A 26,769-nucleotide genomic window follows, 5' to 3' on the forward strand; every position below is an offset into this window, starting at 1 on the left:
CACTGTAAAAAATCCATCAGGTACAAATCATTAAATTGTTAATTTTCTGGCCAAACTGTTTTCATGTAATTTCCTTCAAAACAATAGCTGTCAAGCTCTAAATATCAGATCTAAATATAAAAAAAGCAGGTGGCAGTCTAATTAGCATCTAGTCGGAGGTCTAGCTCTGTAGCGCATAGGTAGGAGGTGCACTGCAGGTGTTCAACGCGTGGTGGGATGGCACGACATCAGTGATGCTCTCCCACCGGGCGAGCGGGGATCTGCCGAGTGCGCGCTGAGGGCAGGGCCCAAACGCCACTCACGTTGTCGTGCCAGCCTTGGCCGGGCCCATCAAGAGCAGAACACACATTAAATATTAACTCAATTGGCTTGAGCAGAGCTCCGCTAACATACGTCGCGCATCAGTCGCAAATGTCACCGCTTCCCCCTGAGTCCACACACACTTAGGATCAAACATTGCTTTTAATCTGCTGTAATTGGGAGTTACGAGATTGCACGGAGCCTGTTTGTAGGGTACGCATGTATGGATGCTCGTGTTTATGGAGGCATCGATTCGGGCTTGTCAGACCAGTCGGTGATGAGAGGAAATGTCAGCTTCTCTTGTCGTTCTACGGCTCTACCTGTCACAGAGTAGGCAGCAGGAATGGCAGAGCAGACTCACATGCTCTCATCTGCCATCGCAAGTATGTGCTGTTTAGTGGCTGGGAAGTTGCCTACCTGTCTGGAAAACAAGGTGCGCAGCCTCAGCAGATGGCAAAGGCTGCAATTTTACTCCCGTATTGATGGCGCGTTTCACGCCCTCGGCACAACGGCTGCCCTGCCGCTGCTCATCTAGCGCCGATACACGCAACAATTACCAGCAGCCGTGGTGGAAGTGTAACCATAAATGGTGCATTTTAAAGACAGTGATTAGTGATTAGGCTGAACTCTCCAGGGAAGTTTTAATCTCCACTCAAAGTGGTTAATGTACTTGCTAAATGAACTGCTCCCTCCATAATAGCATCAAAAGCGGTGTGAAGTCGAGATTACTCAACAGTGTGGGCCACATTCTAAATCACTCACTAAAAAGTACAGAACCCTGGAGATGTTGTGGCTTACCACAGGGCCAGGTTGTGTGCGAGACGGCTAGCTAATGCACTCAAAGGCGTCGGGGGAGCTGCAGAGTATGGCAGCACAAGTGCCGGAGTCAACAAGCTCCCATGTCCTTTTCCCGGCGAGTGAGAGCAGAGGAGATGGCCAGCGAGAGATGTGCGGATGGTGAGAGCAAAAGATGGGAAAAGTTTCCGCGCACTTTTCCCACACAGGGGGCACGGAAAGTCAAGTTAACAGTCAGACTGTAGGCAGAGTGGTAGAGCTGAATGTGTAACAAGAAGTTTATCATTACTGCTGCTTTGATACAGTAGTCTGCAAAGTCAAAAAAAAAAACTGTGAGGGGCAGCGTCCACAGCAACCTAGACTCACCAAAAGTTTGCTTTGTCCTAAACGAAAATGGAGCATGATAACAATCCATTCACTTTTGAGTACACTACGAAAAATATATATCCGTGACCTTTAATATTTCAGGTGGCGGCACTGCAGCCGGCAAACTAGTCAAGCACAGAAATGCTTTAGGAAATGTCAGTAAACATATTTTGTTACTGCATTCATAAATGTTTGGTATGTGGTTTGAATCCCATCGTGTAAAATGGGGAGACAACATCAACAGCATTTGGAAATGGCATCATTTCTCTGATCTGAACAAAGTACAAATATTGTGCTGTGTATGTTTCAATATATGTGTCATACTCTCGGCCTCATCGGACAACGTTCTCGCCATGTGACGGCCTCGTCGTCAATTCATGAACGTCAAGCACCTTCCAGGGAAGTGAGCATGGATCATGTTTTCTTTTTTTCTGGGCAATATATAATAAATGGACAAACACGGATCATGAGGGGAAAATGAATTATAGATGTTGATGTGCTAGTTGCTGAATAAAACAAGTCAACAATTATTTGAGAACTAACTGCGCAAAATATGTGAGTCTTCATGCCTAGTGTGTGTGTGTGTGTACTTGATGTATTTTTTACAATTTTACACTGTCGGCTGACTCAGAATGGAAACAAGACTACGACGTGACCTGTGCAGCTCAATGTTTTTTTTCGATGATATGTTTTTATAGTGTTTTTACATGTTTTTTGGGATGATATTTTTTGGATGAAATTGTAATGAAATAAAAACTAGCACTCTAAGGGAGAGGTTTTAAGTGTGTCGACTTTTTTGCAGGGTTCAAATGAAAAGGACTAGCAAATGACTTGAATGCGATTTTTTATGAATATATTCCACATCATCCCAACTTTCCAGTAATCGCGCTGTCCATTAACATGCATTTAACAGTGGAACAGAGCAGCAGCCAGTGGCCACGTTTAAAGAGTGCCGTTGGTTTGTCATGACCTATTTTTGGCTCATGCAAGAGGCAGAGCAACAAGTGGAATGCTTTTATTTTGAAGACTTTCATCAGCTTCAGCACAAGGAGCCCTCCCTCCCCTTCTCTCTCTCTTGTTTAAGCCCCACCGCTGCCCATAGATTTTGCTGGACAATGAGGTTGACCATTATAGCCGGTAGAAGTGGACTTGAGTGGGAAATGGTACTTGTGACTGTGGGTGGTGTCAGATGAAGAGGAGTGGGTCGGCGTGAGAGCGAGCGAGGGGCTTGCTGCGAGAACACTGGGACAGGCTCTCCTTTTAATTTACTAATTAACCATGCAAATGAAATCTTAACCGACTACTCAGAGGCAACCCCTGGGGAGAGAGGAAGGCATTAGCACTTGATTATACCATGTCCACGCGGAGGGCAGAAGAGAGAGGGGAAATACGGCAGTGTGCTGCTGCAGCTGAGCAGCACCAAGCGTCCACGCCGCCAATGACTGTATGCTGTCATCAAGCAGGACTTGGCATTGGTTGGCATCCACAACTCACACACTGGCAACACTATATTCTTTAATCGTGTTGCTCCATTCCCCCTGGCTATGTCTAATGCAGTCAGTCCAAGCAAGCTAAAAGAAAAGGCTATCATAACTAGAAGTGCACGGTCATAGACAATCACAATGCATCCCGACGGGCAATAGTTTATGATTCTCTGTGTGCTATGAACTGAAAATCAATCTGGTTCCATTAATAAAGACAGCAACACTTTCTATTGATTTTCTCGCATGACTGATTAGATTTGTTTTCCTTACATACACACAAACCAGCCACATCATTAGGTACACTTGTGTTTTAATAATAATTCCACAATTCCATCGATATACATACGTCACTGGGTGACTATCGCTTTGAAAACCTTCAAACCTGCCTTCATCTTACAGAATATAAAGAAAACAAAGTCTGAGCATATTCCATCATGTGCTCTTGCATTGAAAAAAAAACACCAAACAAGTGACATCACAATGTACCTTGAAGACGTCCTGCGTGTCATCCATGCAGTAGACCCTGATGTTGTACTCCAGCGTGGAGCAGTAGGCATCGGAGAAGAGCACCAGCCTCAAGCGCTTGGCGGCACCCATGTGCAGAGACTCTCCCACCAGGGCGAAGGTGCCCAGCTGCTCGGAAAATAGCTGGCACGTCTCGGCTTCCAGCTGGCAGTAATAAGGATCAGACGCCAGCTCCTCACCCATCAGCAGGACGTCCTGTAGGAGGCCAGGAGTACAAAAGTAAGTTGGGAATGAAAGGATAAGCAGCCACTTTACATAACTGCATTACATGGAGCATTTTGTTAGGGGACAGGGAGAATGGTTATATAGAAAGACCTGAACTCAAACTTAAAGTCATTGGGTTGATATTAATACATAAGTCGACACACAATAGTTTGTTCCTCAAATGCCTCTTGCGGAGCTTTTACACAGAATCAATACATAGTATGTTTTAGAACACCATTGAAAGCACTGATCAACCCAACGTTGGGGTAGTTGGGTTAGGATTTTGATCCGAGAGGGGTAAAAACTAGTGATGTTCGACACCACTTTTTTTTTTTTTTTCCAGATGATACCACACAAGTGTTCACTCTGAGTACTCATCCATACCGAGTACCGATAGCTCTCAGATCATCTACTGATGTGTTAAACAGTATAGTGCCAACTACTGCAGAGGAGGAATGACTGTCAAATTTGTTTGTCTGAAGTATCCGTGTTTGGTATCGGCAGCCTCAACGTAACCTTTATATCTTAAAATGAGGCCCAATATCAATACCTGGTATCAGTAATCAGCCATCCCGATTAAAAGCTTCCCCTACTGATGAATTAAAGCTACCAAGGAATAGGAGGAATAGGGAAAACAATGCAGCGTGTTTTATGTGTATGATAAGAGAGTGTAATGGATTCCTTGTAATAATAGATGGATCTAGCAAGAGGAGGTTTGGTAAATATTGGATTACTGACATATTGGGACCTCTTCCCAGTTTGGAGTTTAAGTGAGATAAAAAAACACTTTTCAATTTCACAGACAACATAACCCCGTCGCCTGCAAAAACATCTGTACAAGAATTAACTGCTACTTATTTTCCAATGAGAAAGAGGACAGATTTTAAAACGTCAGAGCGGCAGCTGTGGCAGAAGAGCATCACCAGTAATAATGATGGGAGACTTAAAAAAAACAAAAAACTACCAGACATCAGTACTAGCTTTATGAGACAACATTGCTCTCTATGCTAATTTGATGGGGACAAATTGGACTCAAGGTGACAATGTTTTCGCTGGGAACTTCATCATGCCAGTTGACTGTCGCTTCCCATTGGCCGCATCAGGCAGAGGCGAGCATTATGGCTGCCAAATGATCTGATCTATGGGACCGCACACCATCTACATCAAAGAAATCTGTATTGACACAATTCATTTGCTAAGCAACCACAACAGAGTCTCACTTTTTCATCATCTTAATATTTCCTGGAGGTGTGGGACGGCTCAATTACGCCACTGAGTGCTCACTCGAGGAGCAATTCATTTCCCTTCCGCCTCCTCCTGGATTCATTTCCTCTATGTCTCCTTCAAAATGCTGACACGACATTATCCTTTCTCCTTCCACGTTCTCAGATGGTGGTCATGCGGTTGGGCTAAATTTGGTCGGATTGATGATGAAAAGAGCAGGTCAAACTCCTGCCTCGGATGGACCAATCCATTCCGTAGACAGCCCACTGCCACCACACGCAGTGAGGGTGAATTATTTATGCGCAATATTGAACGTGAGAGACGACCTGCTAATGTCCTAAAGCCCACGGGCAGACTTTCCCTTTGTTGCCTCGAACCAGAAGACTAAGCATGTTTGTTGATTTTTAAAAGTTCTCTGAACCCTCATCCTCTAATTTCCAATTTCATGGCCAGAAACAAGAGGAGGGAACTCTACCTCCAACTGATTTACAAGCATAAATGGCCAAGAAGCTCCAAAAGTACTTTGGAGTATGTCATTTCTGAGAATCACGTTGCTTGGCAACTACTGGACTGGAAAGAAGCAGTGCTTACAGGCTTTTGTTCTGGTGCAACAAAAAAACTTTCTTGCGGTCAAGTGTTAGTCCTGTTTGGACAGCCAACGCCACCGCAGCAAATTAAAGAGCGCTGTGTAGAGCGCTGTGTAGTTCTTCGAAGGATTAACGGTTGGCGCTGTTGCGCCATCTCACCTCCCAAGCGCTCTCGTAGGTCTGCTTCTTGAGGCGGACGGCCCAGTTATCGAGGCATGCGTCAGAGCACTGGTCCATGCTCAGGATGACGGGCCGGCTCAGGACCACCCCCGGAGGCCCGCAGCTCACAACCGGGCTGAGCAGGGTCTGGCAGCCAGCCAGGGGTAACCTTCAGCCATCCGTCAGCAGAGAGGGCAGCATGAAGCAAAGTGAAGAGCTTTTACTGGAGTTATTAGTGTGAATATTGGGTTCTCTTCAAGGAAGCATCTGACACTGTCACCTCTGCAAATGAGCTGGCTGCATAATGAAGTTACGGCATCACAGGTTGAGAGGAATACCAGACAATGTCGCAACTAAGGTTGAACGATTTGAAAAAATAATTCAATTGTATTTTTTTCCCCTCACGATTGCTATTGAACAGGCTATTGTTTTTTTCAAGGTTTCTCTTGCCAAGTATTTCATAATTCTGTAAACCAGTGGTTCTTAACCCTGTTGGAGGTACCGAACCCCACCAGTTTCATATGTGCATTCACCGAACTCCTCTTTAGTTAAAAAATACAATATATTTTTTTCTTAAATTCAAAACATAGATGTTTTTTATTGGCGCACAAAATGAACTGTGCATGAACATCACCTTGTTCAAAGAACAAAACCAACATAATGGCTGAACCCACAACAAATTACACAACTTCAAATCAGTGTGACTTCTGCTGTTGCCTTTGCGAGCGAGATATGCGTTATCACGAATTTACGCAATAAATCAGGTGTGTTCGGACCTCTGCAGTGGAGGCTCTGTTCGATCGAACCCAGGTTAAGAACCACTGCTGTAAACATTACATTTATTATGCATAAATGTCTGTCTTTTAGGAAACACCTAAAAGCATTTTCAGAGAAAAGAGTTAAAGAGAGTTAAACGCAACCTAAAGAAACAAAAGTCGCTCACAAAAATGTGCAAAATTTTGGAGAACGTACTTTTACAAAATGCTTTGAAAGACCGTATGAAAAAAGAGCATAGTGTTTAAGTTTCACATTCACACGTTGGCTTGACTTGTGCCGGCAGCTTGTTCCGTTTGTGCGCGGCATAACAGCTAAATGCTGCTTCACAATGTTTGCTTTGAATTCTGGCCTCTACGTAGAACTGAGTCTGCAGACCTCAAAGCCCAACTAGGTTTATATTCTGAATGTACTCTAAACGTCCTCGTGACTATATGCCATAGGAGAGATGCGTATCAGTGTTAACCAACAATTAGTTTTTTGACATCCCTCTTATACAGCACTGGCAAGAACTCTAAAGACTTGCTTAATAGAACAGTAGCACATGAAAACAAACAGGCAGTGGTTAAGAGACCCACCTTAAATCCTCCTTTTTCTGAACGGTGAGGTAAATCTCATAGATCTTGCCTCTGGGGATGGCCTCAGGAGGAATCAGCAGACTGATTCCTAATGCAAATAACAAAAGGTAGAGAGAGTGGCGGTGAGAAGAAGCAGGCTCATTAGTTCAGACTGAACAGCGCTTTTGTCATCACACAAAGACAGCTGGGGCTTGACAAAACTGTATGGCTTCGCAAACAGCAAAACAAATCTACCGTGAAGGTCACGAGCAGCCCGAGCCGGCCGAGTACAGTAGATGCAAATCTCGGCACCGGCAGCCGAGGTGACGCGCGTCTCATGTGGTTGACAATTAGCAGAGACAAAAGCGTGCGATGCATTGCAGTTTTAATGCGCTCTGCCTGACTCAAAGTAGATAATTGAGACCAAGGAACACAAGACTCTGGGAAAATCCTCGCTCCCCCATGAGAGCAGAAATGCACCTTAGAGGAAAAGGAAAGAGCCGGTGAGGTCGTTTGAGCATTGTGGCATTGCGAAGCTTCAATTACCCACTTGGAATTCTACTTAAGGCGTTGTACAAAAAGTGTGACAAGTGTGAGGGTTGCAAAAAGTCTTATCTGTTGAATCAGGTGAGTCTGCTTGAAAAACTCACAGCCCCTGTTAGGATCTATAAACTCTATCTCCCATGCGCCTCAACTAAATGAGCTCCAGGCAAAAAATAAATAAATATAATTTATTTATATATATATGCCTGTGCGCCAACTCAATGCATGCAAGTGCAAATTGTATTTCTGTGTCCCAAGGAGATGGATGATGCATTGTGTAGCTCACGTAGCTCTAAGTTAACCCATGCATAAAGCATCGAGTGAAAACAAGAGCACTCGGAGCACAATCGTCCACAGAGGCTTAAAGATTTGTCACCTGTTAAACCAATGAGTAAAGATCCTCATAGCGAAGAGCGGGTTATTTTATACAGGGGCTATAAAGGCAGAAGTTTATTTACAAGCAATAGGAATGTGGAGTGATGGAATCATCCACGCTAAAGTGAAAGTTGATGCTAAATACCAAAAGTGATTCAAATAGCCCTGGCTTTCACAAAGTAGAAAAAAATAGTAATAATAATTATTATAATCATAATAATTCATCCATCCATCCATTTTCTGAACCGCTTAGTCCGCACGGGGGTCGCGGGCGTGCCGGGGCCTATCCCAGCGGTCATCGGGCAGTAGGCGGGGGACACCCTGAACTGGTTGCCAACCAATCGCAGGGCACACAGAGACGAACAAGCACTCACACCTAGGGACAATTTGGAGCGCTGAATTGGCCTATCAAGCATGTTTTAGGGATGTTGGAGGAAACCGGAGTGCCCATAGAAAACCCACGTGGACACGGGGAGAACATGCAAACTCCACACAGGGAGGGCCGGAGGTGGAATCGAACCCGCACCCTCCTAACTGTGAGGCGGACGTGCTACCCACTGCCCCATCGAGCCGCCCCATCATAATAATCATAATAATAATATGAAAGCTAAGTGAATATTTTTTTTTGATATTCTTATATTTTCAGACAAATCTTTGGTGGATCTTGCCTGTGTTTAGTGCACCCTTGGATACCAGCACGTAATTCACCGAGCGATCATGACCGAAAACCCCAATTGGGATAATTTGTTCTTGGCTTTATCGTTGGAATCTCTCTGGGTACAACGTATTCATTCTACTGTCAAAATGGAATTCCACTACTGTGATAATAGACTAATCATGGTCTGCAAAGTGGTCTTAAACCTCTAAGGGTTGCAATTGGGATTGATAAAGAAATGCCACAATATCAAAAGGAATAAGTTCAGCAGCCTTTAAACTTCAACACCAGATATATAAACAATTATCCACCTCAGCCCAACTTTTAATTATATAGAGCTTTATGAAAGCAAAGTACACGATGAACAGAAAATACACAAAATGTCCTCAGAAAAATAGAATAGTAATAGTCATACAGTAAAAAATGGCCAAGCAATGATTTCTATTCAAAACACACTATAACTCCCTTCACATTAGCACTTTGCATACTGGAGGGCAGTTACATTCCTTTTTGTTGCACTGTTTGAAGCTGAGAGAGGACAAAGACGGAAATCTGAAAAGACCAGTATGAGGGCGGCTGGATCATAAACGACGCAACTACAGTGTGCATAACTGCACTTACATTTGCTATATTTTAAAACGAAGCAACTGTAGTTTTCTAGTGAGCAACGCACATATGAAAAGAGTAGCTCCATTTCATTGTCTCTCTCGGCTCCCTTTGGTTTTTCGCACCAAATGAGAAAAGAGGCTGCAAAAATACAACTGTAAGAGAAAAATTATGCCAGCTGACATTAGGCGAAACACGCCCTAGTCATTTGCAAAATAGACAAACACTTCATAGCAATGTCCTTCTTTAGAGTTGAATTAAGCCCAAGAATAAGAGCCTCTTACAAAGGAAAAAATGCAAAAAGAAAAAATGTACTTCAAAAAGGAGATGAAATTGTTGAGATCTAAATTTTCCAGGTAGACAAGAAGAAAAAGGGGTTGCTGTGGCGACACGTCATCTGCTAATGTGCATTGAAGTTACCATGGTTACCTGGTGGCAAGAGGACTCAACAGACCACACGAGTGTTGCAATTGTGCAACCATAAGTCCCACCAAATGGATGCCAGTTACACTTTTTCAACTTATTAGTCATCAGAGATTTATAGACATTTTCTTGATTGATTCATTTTCAAAAAACCTTAATGTGACGTGCGAAGCTAATTGAATGTTCTGAATGCCTGATTAAATGCTAGTAGCACAATTAAGGAGTCATCACAAAGGGTTGCACAGCACATTTGTTCAAAAATATTTGGGGTGAAATCAATTCATCAACGCCTGCTAGTTCGTTTTAGGATAGTTTTGGTCATGAGCGACAATACTGACCTTTGACATATACTTGTAAAAGTACATCCTATGATCTGAAGCATGATACAGTCAGAGAGCACTCTATACAAATACAACTCACCGGTGTTGGGGATGGTCAACCTGCCGCCCAAGAAGTTGAAGGTTCCGTAGGAAGTGTTGGCCACGTCACGGGACAGCGTTTTAAAATAGCTCTGAGTGGACAGCCTGCTCACAAAGTCGGAGGGGTCCGAATTGAGCTTTCCATTGTGGAGCGTGTGCGAACCCTTGGGAAGCGGGTCCAGCAGAGGCCCGTTGGTCATGGAAAACTTGCCGGTGGCGTCGTGTCGGGCCCGCAGGGTGCCCTGATAACTGGTGGTAGTGGTGGTTAGATCGGGCTGGATGGTGAGCAAATGAGAATTCTCTGTTTGGATGATAAAACATGAAGGGAGAGACAACAATGAGTGGTGAGAGGGGAGCTGATTGCTCACGCAGACAGACCTCACACACTCCAATGCTGTCACAACACCAAGAAAAGTGACAGAAAAACAGGAAAGACACATGGCACTGACAAAGACACTCACACATTGTCGACAATGCACAAACACACCAAGCCAGTTGACAGGCCTCCCCTTCCCCTCGCTGTCTCTTTAGCAACCACAGAATTAATATCAAACAACTCTTATACAGCTTGTAATATTTTTTTCCCCTCTTACTAGTGAATCACAAACACAGCAACCCACTCCTGCATCTCCATCTAAATCAGACAGTCAGACTACTTGTGAATAAAGCTCACGGGCATCCACAGGCAGTGGGGAAAAAGTAGTTGCAATTCTTGACAATGATGTGATAGCAAAATACAAGCAGTGTCCAGAAATCTGATAAACACGCATGCACGCACGCACACACACACACACACACACACACACACACACACACACACACACACACACACACACACACACACACACACACACACACACACACACACACACACACACACACACACACACACACACACACACACACACACCTGGGGAAGACACAGAGTACTAAAGCCACGTTTCCAACAAGCAATACGGTTAAATTCATCTTGTGGCTTTACCAGTTGGCAAGGTAAATCCTAATCTATTTTAAGGGTGTGAGGATAGGATGGCAATAGCTGCATAAGTGACATAAAAAGTCACATCATCCAATCAATTACGCATGGGCAAAGTGAATTCTTTGACTTGAGGCTGCATCAATATTACATGTTTCAAATGAAACCGCTACCCCCCCCCTCCCCCAATAATCAGCATAATCAATAAATAGCTGCATGGAATCAGATATCCTCAGATTCAAAGCAGGTTTTTAATCATACTGTATACACTAGGTAGATCACAGAAGTGCACGGATGGTGGTAAAGTGGATGTCCTTGGAATATCAATGATGTACGGTGGCAAATCGAACCTACGGTGAACCAAAATAGACAACATGGCCAGATTATGACCATGTCACTGTTTACCTGCATTTTGGGTGTGCGTGCATGCTGGTTGTTTGAAGTGTTCAGTCAATACCAGCAGAGTGATATTAGATGGGGGTCACTTGAAAGTAGATCTAGAAATATGTATCGGATTGAGGCACTTCATCGTGATTGGGCAATAATGGAGCCTCAAAGCAAGATATTTATTTATATTGCACAGGTTAAATGATGGCTCTAACTAATTCTGCGAGCTCCTCGAAGACATTTCTGCGGCGGGTTCACAAATTCACTTAGACAACAATGAGTCATAACTGTTAATTTGGAAAGCTAAAAGGGAACAAGCGGGAAAACACGCATGCCGCAACCCCCATTTTGAATTCACCAAGAGAAAGGCGGCAAAGTCTTTATCCACAGACCTTTATAAAAGGGCATGTTTTGTGTTATTTCCATTCTTCTTGTTTCGAGTGACTAAATTTTCTGTCAACCAGTCAACAGTGTGTCAAGCTCCGTTATGCATCACTGGTTTGTACACCAGGGAATCAAAAACAAGTATCAAAGGTTAAAGTTTTAAAACTTGTGGAAGTGCTAACATTGCAGCTCATATATGTGACCAGATACATGCGATTATCCAAGGCTGGATTGACTTAAACTTTTCAAAAAACGTCAAGCTTTTGGGGACAATACTTTAATTCTACACTGGGCGTTTTTAGGCCACGAAAAAAAGTACTTAGATGCATTATCGGCTTTACAGACGAGCCCTCACCCCCCCATTAGTCCATAAAGTGGCTGTTCTATTATTCACAATCCAGAACCAAATGATATCCCTTGGCGGAAACGTGGGCTAACGATACATATCGATGAATGCGGCACTGCCACAGCGTTGCACACAGACCGATCCACGCACAGAGGAGAGTAAAACAAAGAATGGTGTCCTACTGCTGTGGGTGAGGGGCCTGCGAGGCCGCGGTGCCCACACACCTGGCTTGCTGGGCTTGATGCCCATCGGCTGGAAGCCAGTAGTGAGAATGGACGAGTCGGCCACGTCGGCATCCAGGCCTGCCTTCCTGCGCCGGTACACCAGGACCACAATTATGAGAAGCAGGGTCAGACACAGAGCGACCGCCACCATGCCCACGTAGAGCGCTACATCCTCCGCTCCGCTCACAGCTACAAGAAAAAGAAGAAAAAAAAAATCTAAATAATAAAAGCACAGGAAATATTTACTAGCAAAAATAAAGGCTCCCTCAGGTGTAGCAAGGAAATACCTGTGGGCTCCTGCAAGGGTTTTTATTATTTGCTGTGTAAAGGTCTCAGTTTTTTAATGGAATAAAATCTGTTATGACATTTGGTACTTTAACGCTGCTTGACATCCCGGAAGGTTTCACACAGAGTTAAGAGAATCCATTAGCAAATATTACACCACTATAATGATATAAATGCATTGGCTTCTATTTAAATTTGTTCTATTTAAATTTGTTGACCATTCAAAAGGATACGGTCCCCCCCCCGCCGTTTCTACCCTGGATGAATATTCATACATGTTTTCCTTCTCCCTTTGTCTTTTTCTCCCGCTACACAAAACCACTGAAAGAGAGCAAGTGGATTTGTCTATGCGATTCAAGTCTTTCTTAACAAATATACTTGCCTCTCAAAAGCATGGTAACCGCATACAGTGTGGAAATGATAACTGTGCCCAGACAAACATTCATATATTTGAATGGGATTTGCTATGGCTGTCTTTCGACAGCTGGAGGATTTTCATGGCGGGGGAGGAAGATGTTCCCCGGGTCTTTGTGGAGGCCATTGTCCCAGGGATCCACGGGGGCGTACAACCGTCACGTGAACACAGTCAAAAAGGGGACACATTCAGCCAAGGCTGAATCTTTTCAAGTACAGAGAACATCGGCAAAGGTTAAAGCACGGCTAGTCGGTATGCGTGCCGAGTTAACAGCTAAAGGACGAGGTTCAGAGGAAGAAGGACAATTCAAACCAGAGAAGATAAGAAAATGAGAAGAATAAAAGGGCAACAAAACAAGATGGCATGTAACAACAAATAGCGTGACTTATTTTCCAAAAGAAAGAATTGGGGTAAGAACAAACTAGATCATCATTAAATATTATGACACATTTTAAGGACACAGTGGGTTTTTTCCACTACTGTACTTGCCTACTGTTTCTCAGGAACTAGAAGCTGCATGCTGGAAACACAAATTTGACACATTTTAATTGGTGTGAGTAAATCTGAGACATGAAAGTCTCGGCGTTAGGGGACTTGTACCAATCTCCTGTACAGTACACATTGTGGATATATATCCTCTCTGTGATAATTTTGACATTTGTGACATAATGAGATTCTTCCTGCTCTCTCGCATCTCCAGTTTGTGTCACCAACAGAACTGCCCTTGAAAACATTTACTCATGACTGTGAAGATGCCAATCATTTTTATTCAAATGATCCAAGTGCAGGCAATTTGGATGAGAATAATGTTTTGTGCATGTTCCAAGTTGATTTTTGCTCAACTGAGACTAATGGATTAATTGATTGGATGAATTGTGCTGATTTCAAATAGCATCATGAGCCATTTGCAAATAAATTACACGAGCTTGCGGCTAATCAAGACAAGCCGAGGGAAAGATAAATGTTTCATCAGTATCCATTCATCATAGGAGGAAGATTGATGAAGAAGATGCTAAACGATGATATTGAATCTCTATTACATACATGCTCATATTCAGACAGACAATCCGAACAAATCCTTCACGTTTCAAAACACACAAACAATAGGCATTTTGGAGTGATAAGGCTAATTTGAAGATACAAAGCTTAGAATGACAAACACAAACACGGATGCTAACGTTAGCTTATCCTGTTCCCATACCTTATCTCTAGCCGCAACAGTATGTATGACGCACCGCCTCCATAATCCTTCCGGAAATAAGCAATGTGCTTTAAGCGAAACAAAGGTAGATAAACCTCTCACCTCCTACAGCGAGGTGTCCAAAAAGAGCAAATAGACGAGACCTCTCATCAAACCCTCCGAATTCAATAGTCTGGGTGAGTCAAAGGCCAGGCAAGGGGCAATGCCCGACGGGGTATTTGGGCTTGTGATGCAGCAGACCACTGAGAGACGAGCGGACATAATACAAAGCTTGTCAGCCCACGACTAATTGGACCAACATCCTTGAACTGGCTGCTTGGCTGTTTACTTTTTAAGGGCAAACCAAAGGCGCAGAGTAAATGTGCCACATATAGATCCAGCATGTCCCGCACGTACCGTTCTCAAAGCCAAACAAAGTATGTCAATCAGGTGAGGCTCTTTAGTCCTCTCTCCACATTCCGTCAGTATTCCGGGCCCTTATCGAAGCATCACAGAGCGAAGTTTTATCTGCCGTGCCAGGCGTCACCGCCAAATGATCCCGATGCTCACTTACAATCCTGACCGGCATCCGCTCTCAACTGCTCGGCCTAGGGCATTGATTTTGCTGATGCCGGTCAATAGCAGACGAGGCATTTATCACACTTTAATTGGCATAGTTAATCAGGCTATATAATTGAATAGGCTTGATGCTCACACAAACACATACCCCGCCCCAATCTTCCTTTTACCCATTTTACAGTCCATCATGTCACTCCATCATTCATTGCTACTTCATCTAATTGCTGCTATAGAACTTTTGAGTCAGTGTGCGTGACCTCACTTTTTGATGGATGCCCATTCACGAGGAGTGTCAAAAGACCTCAGGCCAATCATTGTACTTTAAATTCAGTGACTCAGACGGGCTGCTTAGAGATTCCTTTTTGAGATAGGCGCATGATTCATCTTGTCAGTGGCCACAAAGTTGAAGTTTTGGACTCTTGTGGCATTGGCAGTCGCACCTGTAAGGCCTGCTACATAAAAAACTTTGCAGCCCGCTGCACCTCTTCCCAGGGTATTTATCATGAGCCCTGGGAATATATTTCATCCCATGGCCATTCCCAGTCACCCGCCTGAAGATGAATCACACTGGAGTTCTTCAGGTCAGGGATATGTGGCTAGTAAAAGTCTCAAAGTGAATGTGACCATTACTTTTGTCACAATACAGTCATCTTATCCCTCAGCGAGACCCTGGTGAAGTATAGGCCTAAAAAAAAAATGGTCATCCATTTTTCATGCCACCTCTGACCTAGCAGTGACAAACAAAATCATGACAAAAACATCAGTTGCTCCAGCAAATCAACCCTCAAAGCAAAGGGAGATTCGGAATTTGATGTTAGCGACCAAAACAAGATCCTGCGGCAAATCAAGTTTGTTACTGTCATCATAATCATGCAGCAGATTTTTTTTTCAACGGCTTCCTAATCTTCTGCACTTCTCCCACTATCCTTTGTGTGCCCTTCACCACCCGTCTGAGATTTCGCCAAGCGTTGATATTTTCATCATGCAGAGTGTGCTAAAAGGTTCTTCTTGCCCTTGGTTTATGAAAAGTACGCTGCTTAGGTGAGGTCAATCTGCCACACAAAAGTGATTAAAGCACATTGTCTATAACATGCAACATATGCTTTTTCTGTCCGAGATTGGAGAAGTGCGCAAGGTCCTTTGGCATAGGAGATCCTTTGTTGGCTCGGCAGTCATATTGTTGGCGTACACTAAACCAGAAGGATGCCTTTTGTTTCAGGGACAAGTTTTCCAGCTCAGCTAATAGCGCACACACAGTTCGAGTATGGGAGTTGCTGACTAACCAAAACCATCTTGCTATTTTGCTTATTATCACACTTCACACTCCTATTGTCTATGGCAACACATACTGGGAACAGATTGGCCTTCTTCAGAGGCCAGCGGAAAGACTCCGCACGCATGTGTTAGGAACAATGACTGGCCGCCTTTGCGTACACGTCTTGCCTCTCCCGGGACGAGCAGCTGACCTTTGATGATGGACTGACTGATGCTTTCTGGTTCACTGCGCCAGACTTGGCCATGGTTAAGACGTGCACATGCATGCGCAAAGACTCACAAACAGGCGTCTTATGCATATGCGGCACACGTCCGCAAGTGTGTGGCCACCTACACACGCCTTCCATGTATCCAAAGGTGCCAATCAGCAGGAGATAAATTATTCCGAGCACTCATTCGCTGGCCCGTGTCAATTAAATCCCCATTAAAAGACAGTGTTTACGAAGCAACAACAAAGACAATTTATAACCATTTCTCTCTGCGCCTTGAGACGCCTGACTGGATGGAAAACTGCACGATCACCTTCCGGACAGGTTTACGATTGAAATATATGAAATGAAATAACGGCCAAAATGTGCAGTATAAATTTTGGCAAGTCGGTACACTGATATTGAGAGACATGCCATTTCTTTAATTTCTCTCAAAGGATTGTTAAGTACTGTAGTTCGACAGGGATCTGCTGGAGTCATCAAATAGGTCCAAAAGTCAATGAAAGTAGCGCACGATACGAAACTTATGAAAGCTTATGAAACCTCTGTGTGTAAAAAATACTTTTACACAAATAGTGGTGCCTTTAAAGTGAGTTACGTCTATTAAAGGAAATTGGTTGCGAAAAATGTTTATCATGCAGGCAAGTACAGTAATTTACTCAGCACTGAGTTTGCGCCCGAAATGTTTCAAGTTATTTGGTCTTTTTTATATTACTTCTGCAACATGTCTTCCAATATGACAACGTTTGTGTAAATCCCAAATATGTACGAAATAATTACATATGCATGGAAGGAGCCACGAGCAGCAACTCTTTTGCGAGGTAGTGTTTGATTGAAGAGAGATGATTTCATTTTCAGCTCTATTTTTAGGTCAGAAGGCATCACATCAGTGTGAGTGAAAACACATCATTGCAGAGGAGAGCACTGCGCCAGTGTTAATTACTTCTGTTAGCAGTTGGCCTCTTCAACACATGTGTCACATGCATTGAGGTATCTCAAATCTTATTCCTAGTTTACCTGCTATTGAATTGTGATTGCACAGACCGATGGAAGGCTGTAATCACAAAGATGGTGTCTATATACAAATATTAGCAACACCTCGCATTTGGGTGTACTTTAAAACCTTCATAGAAATGTTGAACAAAACATTATCACCTGTAAAGGAAGAATTTGATTTGTTGTATCACATTAGACTGGATGAGTGTATCTAATTAAATAAATTACTACATGTTTACTAGTGACTTGACTTTCAAGTGAGCATATTTCCATGAATGTTTTCGGTAATTATGAGCATATATTAAAAGAGAGTGGGCTTTTAGCCTACGCGTGCTTCAACCCTGACTTTAATTTTTAGCCAAAGCTTTGGCCATGAAAATTCTGACAATGTTGTGGCCAAAGTTCATTGAGCACTTAGTAGCCTTGGCAAACTTCTTTAGGCTACTAATTGTGTTCCATTCTATCATTTCCCAATAACTCACCAAGTGGCACAATGAGAGTGCAGGTTGAAGTATGTGGGTGGCTGTACACTCACTCTGTGGGCACTGCTCGCTGGTGCAGTTAAGAGACTGGAGGTCGAGCCCCTGGCAGTCCTTGCCCCCGGTGCCAGGTGATGGCTGGGTGCACTCCCTGCTCCTCCACATCGCGCAGTCGGCGCCGCACGGCGACCACTTGCTCCATTCACTCCAACCTCCATCGACTGTGAATTCAAGAAAGAGTAAACACAGAGAGGTGAGAACAAACTGACATGCTTTTCATTTCACTTCTGAATCAAAAATATTTGGGAAAAAAAAAGGCTTTTTGAAAAGGCTATTGATTGAGAAACATGCCGAACAAATTCAATGCAATCTCACTCACTCGCACTCTCGCTCTCTCCACATAGTATTTACCATATACATTGTAGCACTCATGCAAAAGTAGCGGGTTCATTTGCATGCACGACCTGAACAACTGACAGAAAATTTTGTTGCCATCTTGTGCAAATCTAGACTCGAAAATGTAAACCTGTTGGGAATGTACAAAGACATGCAAATCCACTTGCAAATGCTCAAATCCAAGCAGATGTAGAGGGAAGCCGAAGATTGTTTTTCCATTACCTTGTTTTCTTTCTGTTTATTTAGCGCATGGAAATCAAATGTAACCAAGCGAAACCTTACTGCTCGGTGACTTGTTTAAATAAATCTGTACAACACTTTGAGAGGAATGTCGTCCTCAAAGCTATTCAATGCACAGCACATGTGTGAGACCACCAATGTTCAACCCTAATTCAACAGCATAGGAATAAAAAAAATAGTTTCTATAAAACTTATGATTTCAAAATTGCTATTTTCTCGCATTCCTGACCAGAAATATATAGTGTTAGCAGTTTCATTAAATAGTGTGCTTCATTAATTTCTGACGGGAGCCCAGAGACTGGGTGAAAAAGAAAAAATAAAGAAGGTGAATTCATTTTGTAATACCTCATTCCTGTTCAAAACTGTGAAAGGCTGAGAGCTAACTGAAATTGACAGTCCTCCTTAAACTACTCCATGATGCTGCATGGTTATTTTTCTTGCTTGTACGACATGTGGCATCATACATTTGTTAAGCTGTGTATGCAGCTGATGACTTGACATGCATGTTTGAACTGCATTAACAGTACAATGATCAGTGGCCCAACTTGTGCCTAACTTCAGTGAATTTTACAACAAGTAGCGGTTTGGCAAAAAAAAAGTGGATGATTATTCAAAAAAGAGGCCAAGGTGTTTGCACACACTGTTTAATTCTTTCGATTCGATACTGTACAGTATATTAAAAAAAGGCAACCAAAAATTCGTCGGGCTGGAAAATACTACTACCAGCTATCATTTCAATGGGACAAAGATGATTTGAAATAGTCACAAATAAAACTAGTACAAAAACAGCTGTGAGACTACACTGCTGTGCCATAGAGTATTTCTATCTGTTTTACCACAAATTAGAGAGAGTAGCCATTTTGGAACAAAGGTGTGGTGCTGGTGGCTCGGAGTGATATTGAGAGTGACTCAGCACCCAGCCTGGGGAAGGTTACCACAGGGCTAATAGGAAAAAGAGATGTAATGAGCTCTCGTGGGGGGAGCAACACCACCGTCTTGTTCTTCCATGTCCCGATTGTATCGGTGGAGAGTACCTGGCGAAATTACTACCACAACACACACACACACACACACACACTCTAACATACCTCTATGACAGCAACAACCCTCTTTCAGACTGACCCCGGGGCAAGGAAACGGTAGCACTCATTAATCTTGGCAATAAAGAGTGCAGGGGGCTTGAACCCCAGAGTATGAGGCTGGCCCAGATTGGGTCAAAGGCCTTGGTTTATGAAGCAAGAGTGCTACTCGGGGTGGGATGGAACTAATATAGCATAACTACTCTGACTGATAATGTTGTTCGGGTTTGGCACCGGTTGAAAGGTGGCTAAAGGAAGAGTCACAGGTGTGTGAATTAAGCCTTTTTAGTGCCAACGCTATAAGCTGGTCTGTGTGTCCACAATGTGTGTGTGTGTGTGTGTGTGTGCGTGACAGGATGCTGACGCAGCTCGGGTCTCTATGCAGTCAGATCTGTTTGGCAGAGAGAGCGGAACCAATCAGATAATTGTCCTTGTTTGGCATTGAGTGGACCCATCCGTGGGCCAGTGGGCTGATTATCCGAGCTGGGATTGAAAATGATTGAATAGCAAATTAGATCCTAATGAATGCGCAGTGTCGCCCCTCAGTTTATCCACGCCACTGAGAAATAAAATGATGGAATCAAAATTTGCCCTGATGAGCCAATGAATTTCTCTTTTTTTCCAGAACAAAACCACAATATTGGACATGCTAATGATATTTTCAAACAAAGAGACTGGAGTAGAAATAGCATAACACTCATGAGAATGAAAATAGCATGACACTCAGAACATCAATAGATGTTTTTTTTGTAGAATTACCTAGCAGAAGTCATAAAATGTTCTATAAAATATGCACTCGGCCTAACCCTGCCAAATAAATGTTCCAATAAACATCATATAACAAGTAAAATAATAAAGAAAATGAAATAAAATTACAACGGCATTAACAAGAAACATGCAGAAACTGCAAGAAACAAACAAGGTTGGAGTTTACGTTTGCAATTATTCATTTGGGGGAAGAGCTTATAAACTACTGTAGGTCCCGCTGTTTTAGTTAGCAATAGAGTGAGCAATAAAGTTCAAATAGGTGTAGTATTTAGCTTGAAAATAGGTGTAGTATTTAGCTTGATAATGTCTAACATCTGTATTTTCCTCAAAGACCAAAATCAAGCCACTATAAGTGTTTAAGACATTACTAATGAAAGAGATATGATAAATGCATCCTAGAAAAATTCATTTCCCCTTTAAAAAGGTAACTTTGAAATCAAAACCTGGCCTGTTCTTATTACTTCCTCAGAGTAACTCATAAATCGGATTATCCACACAGAGGTTTCCCCATAAAACCCCCAGGAAGAGATTGTTAGCACAAGAGTGAAAGGCTGTGCAACTGATTTTCAATCACGCTGCACCACAGGTTTGAGGTCAGGCTGGCGACCGAAGAGGTACAGCAATACAATAGCCCAGTGGCACACCTCAATTTGAACATGTTGTCAAGGGGGTTAAGGAAAAGAAAGACTCCCGTCATTCTTTACAGGTCAAAGCAGGGTCTGTTTGAGGCTTTCGCTCCTCATAATGACACCGGCCGCTGACGGTCATCGTCCGAGTTCATCCAACACCTGTGGTTTGGCGTGTCCTTGAGGGGAACATGAGAGCAGAGGGTCATCCCTCAATTCTGTCACCACACTTGCGCACAGAACCCCCCCACCCCTCCCCCGAATGGAGGTGGGCTGCAGCTCAATGAAGTGACCGATGCGACGTCACCTAATGTGTATTTTCGAAAACCTTGGCACATTTCAAAGCTACTTTTCCTATTGCTGGATGAATGCAAGTTTTAATGGATAACTGAATAAAGCAGACATGTCTGCCTTATGTTAACTAATTCAGCGGAATGAGCCAAAACGGGTGACTGAATGCGAGATGACGAGAGGGAGCCAAGGCAAATGGCACAGAATGATTGAAACAGCGTCGCTCCAAGTCTGTCACCAGATGGCCGCGCTCCTTTCAATGCAAACTAATATGTTTTCTGTGCTATTAGCAACATCTTGTATTTGTTCTTTGGACATAAATGAAGTCCCCAGATCAAGCTTACTTGCTAAGGAGAACTAGACACTCGCCTGCAGTGCCGAAAAAGCAAGCATATGGGTGCCAAGATGCACGTGCGGACGTGCACGCGCTTGCAAACAAACGTGCAAATACACTAGCCCTGAGTCTGTTTATTTTCCATCTAGTGGAATTCTCATGACTCCGCTGGCAAGCCTGAGGGATCTGTACAATATTTGAATAATTCACCCAAGTTAGCAATCTTTTCATGTTGTTTGCGTTCCTCTCTCACAGCTTGATTCATTTGTATGGGTCAGGTGTCCCCCACCATGCTTGTATAACTTGGCTTCAACTATTTACAGTTGCCTCTGGTACGGCATATTTGCCCGGATGTGACATTTTGTCCCGATTGTTGGCCCCAATGAGAAAAATAGCATGAGAATGGAGTCAGTGAGAGTGTCATTTACTGCACCTTTCTACAGTAGGTTTGCTGGAAAGATGAAAAAACAAAGACGGAGGTAAACTCCTGTCTGGTTAGCCTCAAGTGTTAATCCAATTGTGCTCTGTGCTCCTCCTTCGTGAGCACAGTGGGACCCTACCAGCATGGCGCCCATCTGATCTGACAGACTGGCCTCCCCTCCGCCTACTCTCTAACACTTTGGGGACTTGGACCTTTCGAGCTTCACAATAAGAGAAGTGTTATCGTGCTTTCGCAAGGAAGAGTCACAGAACAAGCTGTTGTAGAAGATGTCAGCCCTAAGACGCCACCATTCCTTCTAATGAACACAAATATATATATATATATATATATATATATATATATATATATATATATATATATATATATATATATATATATATATATATATATATATATATATATATATATATATATATATATATATATATATATATATATATATATATATATATATTCATCCTCATCGGGTGTGCTGGAGCTTGTCCCAGTAGTCTTCAGGCCGGTAGGCGTGGTACACTCCGAACTGGTCACCGGCCAATCGAAGGGCACACATAGACAAACATTCACACTCACAATCACACCTACAGACAATTTGGAGAGTTCAATCAATCATGTATGTATTTGGAATGTGATGTGGGAGGAAACTAGAGTATCCAGACAAAACCTATGCAGGCACGGGGAGAACATACAAACTCCACACACCCACAACCAACCACACTGCAAGGCGGACGTGCTGACCACAACTAATATATACGTATATATTAGTTGCAACCATTGGTCAGGACAAGCAGCTCAAAAACAAACTAAATCTTTATGCTACAGCCTTCTGCTTGATAATAAGTCACAACAGCATAAAAGCAATAAAAGCGCAACCCAAATTTGAAGGCCCCGAAAATGCCGCTCAAGTGACACACTAGAAAAAAAGCACTACATTTAGTAAGTAGTGTTTCTTGCAAAACCGCACTCCTATGCGAGGACTGGAAGGAGAAAGCTACAAAAATGGTAAAAAGTTCTTCTCCAAGTATACAAGGATGTTCGCATGCTGACGTGACTCTGAAATGCCTCCCTTGGTATGTCGAGCCAGGCGATTCACATATTTGCCTTGGTCGTGTTTGATGAATCAAAAGTGAGGATTCAGATGTATTTGGTTTCCTCGCCGCCAGGCTGTGCGTGAGCTTACTGACAAATGACGGAGTAGTCACTTCATCCCGGTCGACTGGAGGCTCGTTCGTGAGTACGCAGCCGAGCAGCCGTGCCACTTGTGATTGAAAAGAACAAATTCATCATGTCCACGGCTTTGCCGTGTTGGACTTTGGCCTTGAGGGGAACCTTCTTCGGGTGCTGACAGCTGGACTTGTCTGAGCTTCTGAGACAGGTAACATGGGAGGTGGGGAGGACACCTAGGTCACCTGCTGTTGCAAGACCACAGGATTGACAGGGACGTGACAGTGAACCTTGTTGTTTTCTCACAATACGGTGGAAGCTCCAAAGGTCAAACAAAAAACGGCTCACTCGATTCAGTGAGCTTTTTAAAGGATTAAATCAAATGTTTTGCTTTTTCTTTTGAATGAATTTGTTGATTGTTTTTGTGTGATTCAAGCCAAGAAGGCAAAGCTTGAAACTGCACCCTTCCCCAAAATGTTATCAAATAATAAAGTATGAGAATAACTTGCAAGTCAACTAGAGCCACACAATGGCTTGTTTGACTTCTGAGATTCCACTGACAACTCCAAAAAGTGTTTTTGTCCATAAACTACATTCATGGAGTAGAATGCATTTTCTGCTGCAACTCTGTAAAGCTGAAATTACACACGTTTTCCTTATGGAGCAAGACGAGAGCAGGGTTTGGTCTAACAATAGCAGGACCGACATTAATCTCTTCATGTTCATACCGGTCAAAATTTGTGCTTTTGCTTGAGGGGAATGTCAAGCATCCCGGTACAACCCATTCAATTGAATTGAATTTAATTACATTTTGCTTGAGAGCTAATAGTATCAGATCCATCCAGATAGCAATGTGAACGAGCAGAGTTTGCCTCCATCCACATGCTATCTTAGGTTACTTCCACTCAAGCTTGACATCTGGTGATGTCTTTACATGAGCGATGCGTAACATAATACCTGGATTCGCGGTGGAAAATAACCTCTGTTTTAGCATGGGAGAGGCTGCTGCCAACAAAGGTGTAGGATTTCCCTCAGTGCTTTTTAAGCATGAAGGATTTCTCCTGCAGTCTGCTGTTTGATCCACAGGCAGCACAACAGCCATTGCTGATTTGTACGTAATCAGGCATTTTATTCTCCACGTTCACTCAGCGTTTTGTTCTCGTATGCACTTCCATCTCGCTTCCTTCACCTTTAACCTCCTTTTCATATGCAGCTCTCTTGCTGTCATGCTATCTCTGGCCCTTCGTCACAGGGCTAATGCAGGACTGCAAATGCGGCGAGCTGCACCTCAGGCTACAAAGGATCGATATCCGTAGCTCAGTATCAAGGCAAGGCACTCCCTGCCTCTTGGATTCTCTCACGAGAGACTCGGCAGTGAAATGAAACGCCCCCGACTTACGACGTAAACATAGCACACAGGCTGCCATAATTCACCATTTTACTGCCCATATTTACTACACAGCTTTAGCTGCAAACAATAACAAATGTACTAGCTGGTCTGACACAGCAGCAAGGCTTGCTGGAACTATGTCTCCTAAATCAGAGAGGTCTATGAAATAAGAGCAGGGTCTTCATAAAAGATAATGAGATATGTGAACAAAGTGGGGTGATAAATCACTTTCAAGGCTGTGAGGACTAATAGGTATGGAAAATGACAGCATAGGTTTAATTGCGGAATACAACAGAAACGGAAACATCCAAGGCAAGGGCTGCAGGCCAAAGTAAAGACGAGCAGATGACTTCTGGATGCAAAGAAATGCAAAAAGAAAGCCACGGGAAGCCAAGTGCCACAGGACAAGCAGGGGGGTTGCCTGGGAGTTACCTGGACAGGTGGCCACACAGGCACTTTTCTGGACGTTCTGCCCCTCACAGGACGTGCCTCCGTTCAGTGGCGTGGGGTTGGTGCAGCTCCGAGTCCTCTTCTGCCAGCCTCGCCCACACACTGCACTGCAGGACGACCAGGTGCTCCACGTGGACCAGCCGCCGTTGACTGTCAGACCGGCGCAAGGAAGGGGATGGGTTGGTGGGGTTAGGGGTTGGGAGAAGGTTGGAAGGGAGGATGGTACGAGGGGACAGAGCAGCCAGGATTACCCGACATGCACTAAGAAGAAGACGTGTTGTGTTCCGAGAATAATCCGAAATGCTGCCGCAAGCTTGAGAGTCGGGGGCTGCTTTCTGCATTTGAGCGGCAATTATAGCCGCCTGAAGTGCAGACACAACGGCAACATTTAGGTGACCATATCCAAACCAGTTTAACCGAAAGAATATGAGAAACAATATAATGCCGCAACATGCGCAAGGTTTTTAACAACTAATATAACTCGATACTTAGCCCAGTCAAACAATCGGACTACAGACTTGAAGTATTTAAACAGACTCAATTACTCACTAAAAGGCACTCAACAAACAACTGCACTCATGAAACATGTAAAAAGGGGCAACTCTAGTATTTATATCTTAAACATACTGAGGCATTGTGGGAGCCTGCAACTCCCAATTCCCCTACGCCGCATCCAGGATGCACCATGTCACATTTTCCGCATGTGGACAACTCACATGTCAATACCATACCACAGAAACATTGGAAGAAGTAGAGAGATTCAAGGTTTGAAGCTGAAAATACAGTCATTATTTTGTGCCACTCAGGAGGTTACTGTGCTGTTGGTAAAATTAGTTCCAAAAACACTAAGTCAAATGGAAAAAAAAATAAAAATACAGAAAAAAAGGTTCCCTTTATTTGATATTTTATTGTTAATATTTATCTGAAACATTTTATTTGATTTGTCTTTTCATTTTATTTCTTTTTTTTACTTTTAAGTGTATTTCATTTGTTTTTATAAACACAAGTATCCCATTTATGTGAAGTGAAACCCAGAAGAACTCATTTTCAAAAATAAAAAAAGGGTGCCTTTTAAATTGTAGAAACAACATTTCTTAATAATTGTTAAAAAATACAATACTTCCAATGCTGAATGTAACTATTATTTAGTTGTAATCAAACATACTTTTAAAATCAACGAGTCAGTAAATCAAGTCACTTTTAAAAATCAACTAATGAGGAAAGTAAAGTCAACTAATCAGTTACATTTTCAAAGTAACTGCGGGCACTTTAGCAGGGCCTAAAAAAAAACCTGGAAACTGGCAACTCGCAAACGAACCCAGCATACGCGTAGAATACGTCATGGCACTGAAAATCATTAGGATTGTGCCCATCAAACATCCATCCCTGATTGCACCATTTCACATCACGCACTATGTTGTGTGAATTATAGAGTGCAGCCCCATAATTTTTTACCCCCGATTGCAACTGCAAAGTGCAGCACAATCAAGCTCAAGTTATTACAGCTCGTCCTGATGAACCAGTGAGCGGCCATGTTCTGAAGCCGCCGCACCAGTCGCCTTTTGCTCCGGCGCTGACAGCAAGTATAATTACATCAAAGCATCTTGACGAGATTCAAATCTGCACCTCCTTGCATCTAACCGTGCTTGTCTCATCTTACATGATACTGTGATTCCTGATTTATTGACTTGAACAGGGCAGTTTTTCCCCCCTCTCTGGACACCCACCCCACCCCCAATTTCCCCTCTTACTTTTGCCCAGGCTTGTCATGACTGAATCATTTCCTTGCCCTCTCAATGCGATTGATTGCCCGCCACAGCGAGGTAAATTGCCAGGCAACACAAGCCCTGATTACCTC

The 26,769-nt window shown here is 43.2% G+C and overlaps 1 protein-coding gene and 1 long non-coding RNA gene across 4 annotated transcripts in view; one reads left to right on the top strand and one right to left on the bottom strand.

The window, feature by feature from the left end:
* Positions 1-26,769, bottom strand: part of unc5a (unc-5 netrin receptor A) — a 133,012-nt gene that overhangs the window by 18,979 nt on the left and 87,264 nt on the right. Inside the window, exons 6-12 of one of the 3 annotated variants that reach the window (XM_085904158.1) lie at positions 24,894-25,061; positions 17,788-17,952; positions 12,314-12,502; positions 9,998-10,297; positions 6,997-7,084; positions 5,645-5,813; positions 3,432-3,665 (exon numbers count right to left, since the gene is read on the bottom strand). In XM_085904158.1, coding sequence (XP_085760284.1) covers positions 3,432-3,665; positions 5,645-5,813; positions 6,997-7,084; positions 9,998-10,297; positions 12,314-12,502; positions 17,788-17,952; positions 24,894-25,061 — 1,313 coding nt within the window. Of the gene's footprint in view, positions 1-3,431; positions 3,666-5,644; positions 5,814-6,996; positions 7,085-9,997; positions 10,298-12,271; positions 12,503-17,787; positions 17,953-24,893; positions 25,062-26,769 lie in introns of all 3 variants that reach the window. The other 2 variants (XM_085904150.1, XM_085904167.1) reach the window with 2 other exon arrangements.
* The window catches only part of LOC147060592 (uncharacterized), a 35,362-nt gene continuing 12,043 nt past the window's right edge, over positions 3,451-26,769 (top strand). The window contains exon 1 of the long non-coding RNA XR_015063399.1: positions 3,451-3,689. This is a non-coding gene — a long non-coding RNA (uncharacterized LOC147060592). The remainder of the gene's footprint in view (positions 3,690-26,769) is intronic.

Source organism: Syngnathus leptorhynchus, chromosome 2 (genome assembly GCF_054491065.1).
Source record: "Syngnathus leptorhynchus isolate UIUO chromosome 2, UIUO_Slep, whole genome shotgun sequence".
Lineage (NCBI taxonomy): Eukaryota > Metazoa > Chordata > Actinopteri > Syngnathiformes > Syngnathidae > Syngnathus > Syngnathus leptorhynchus.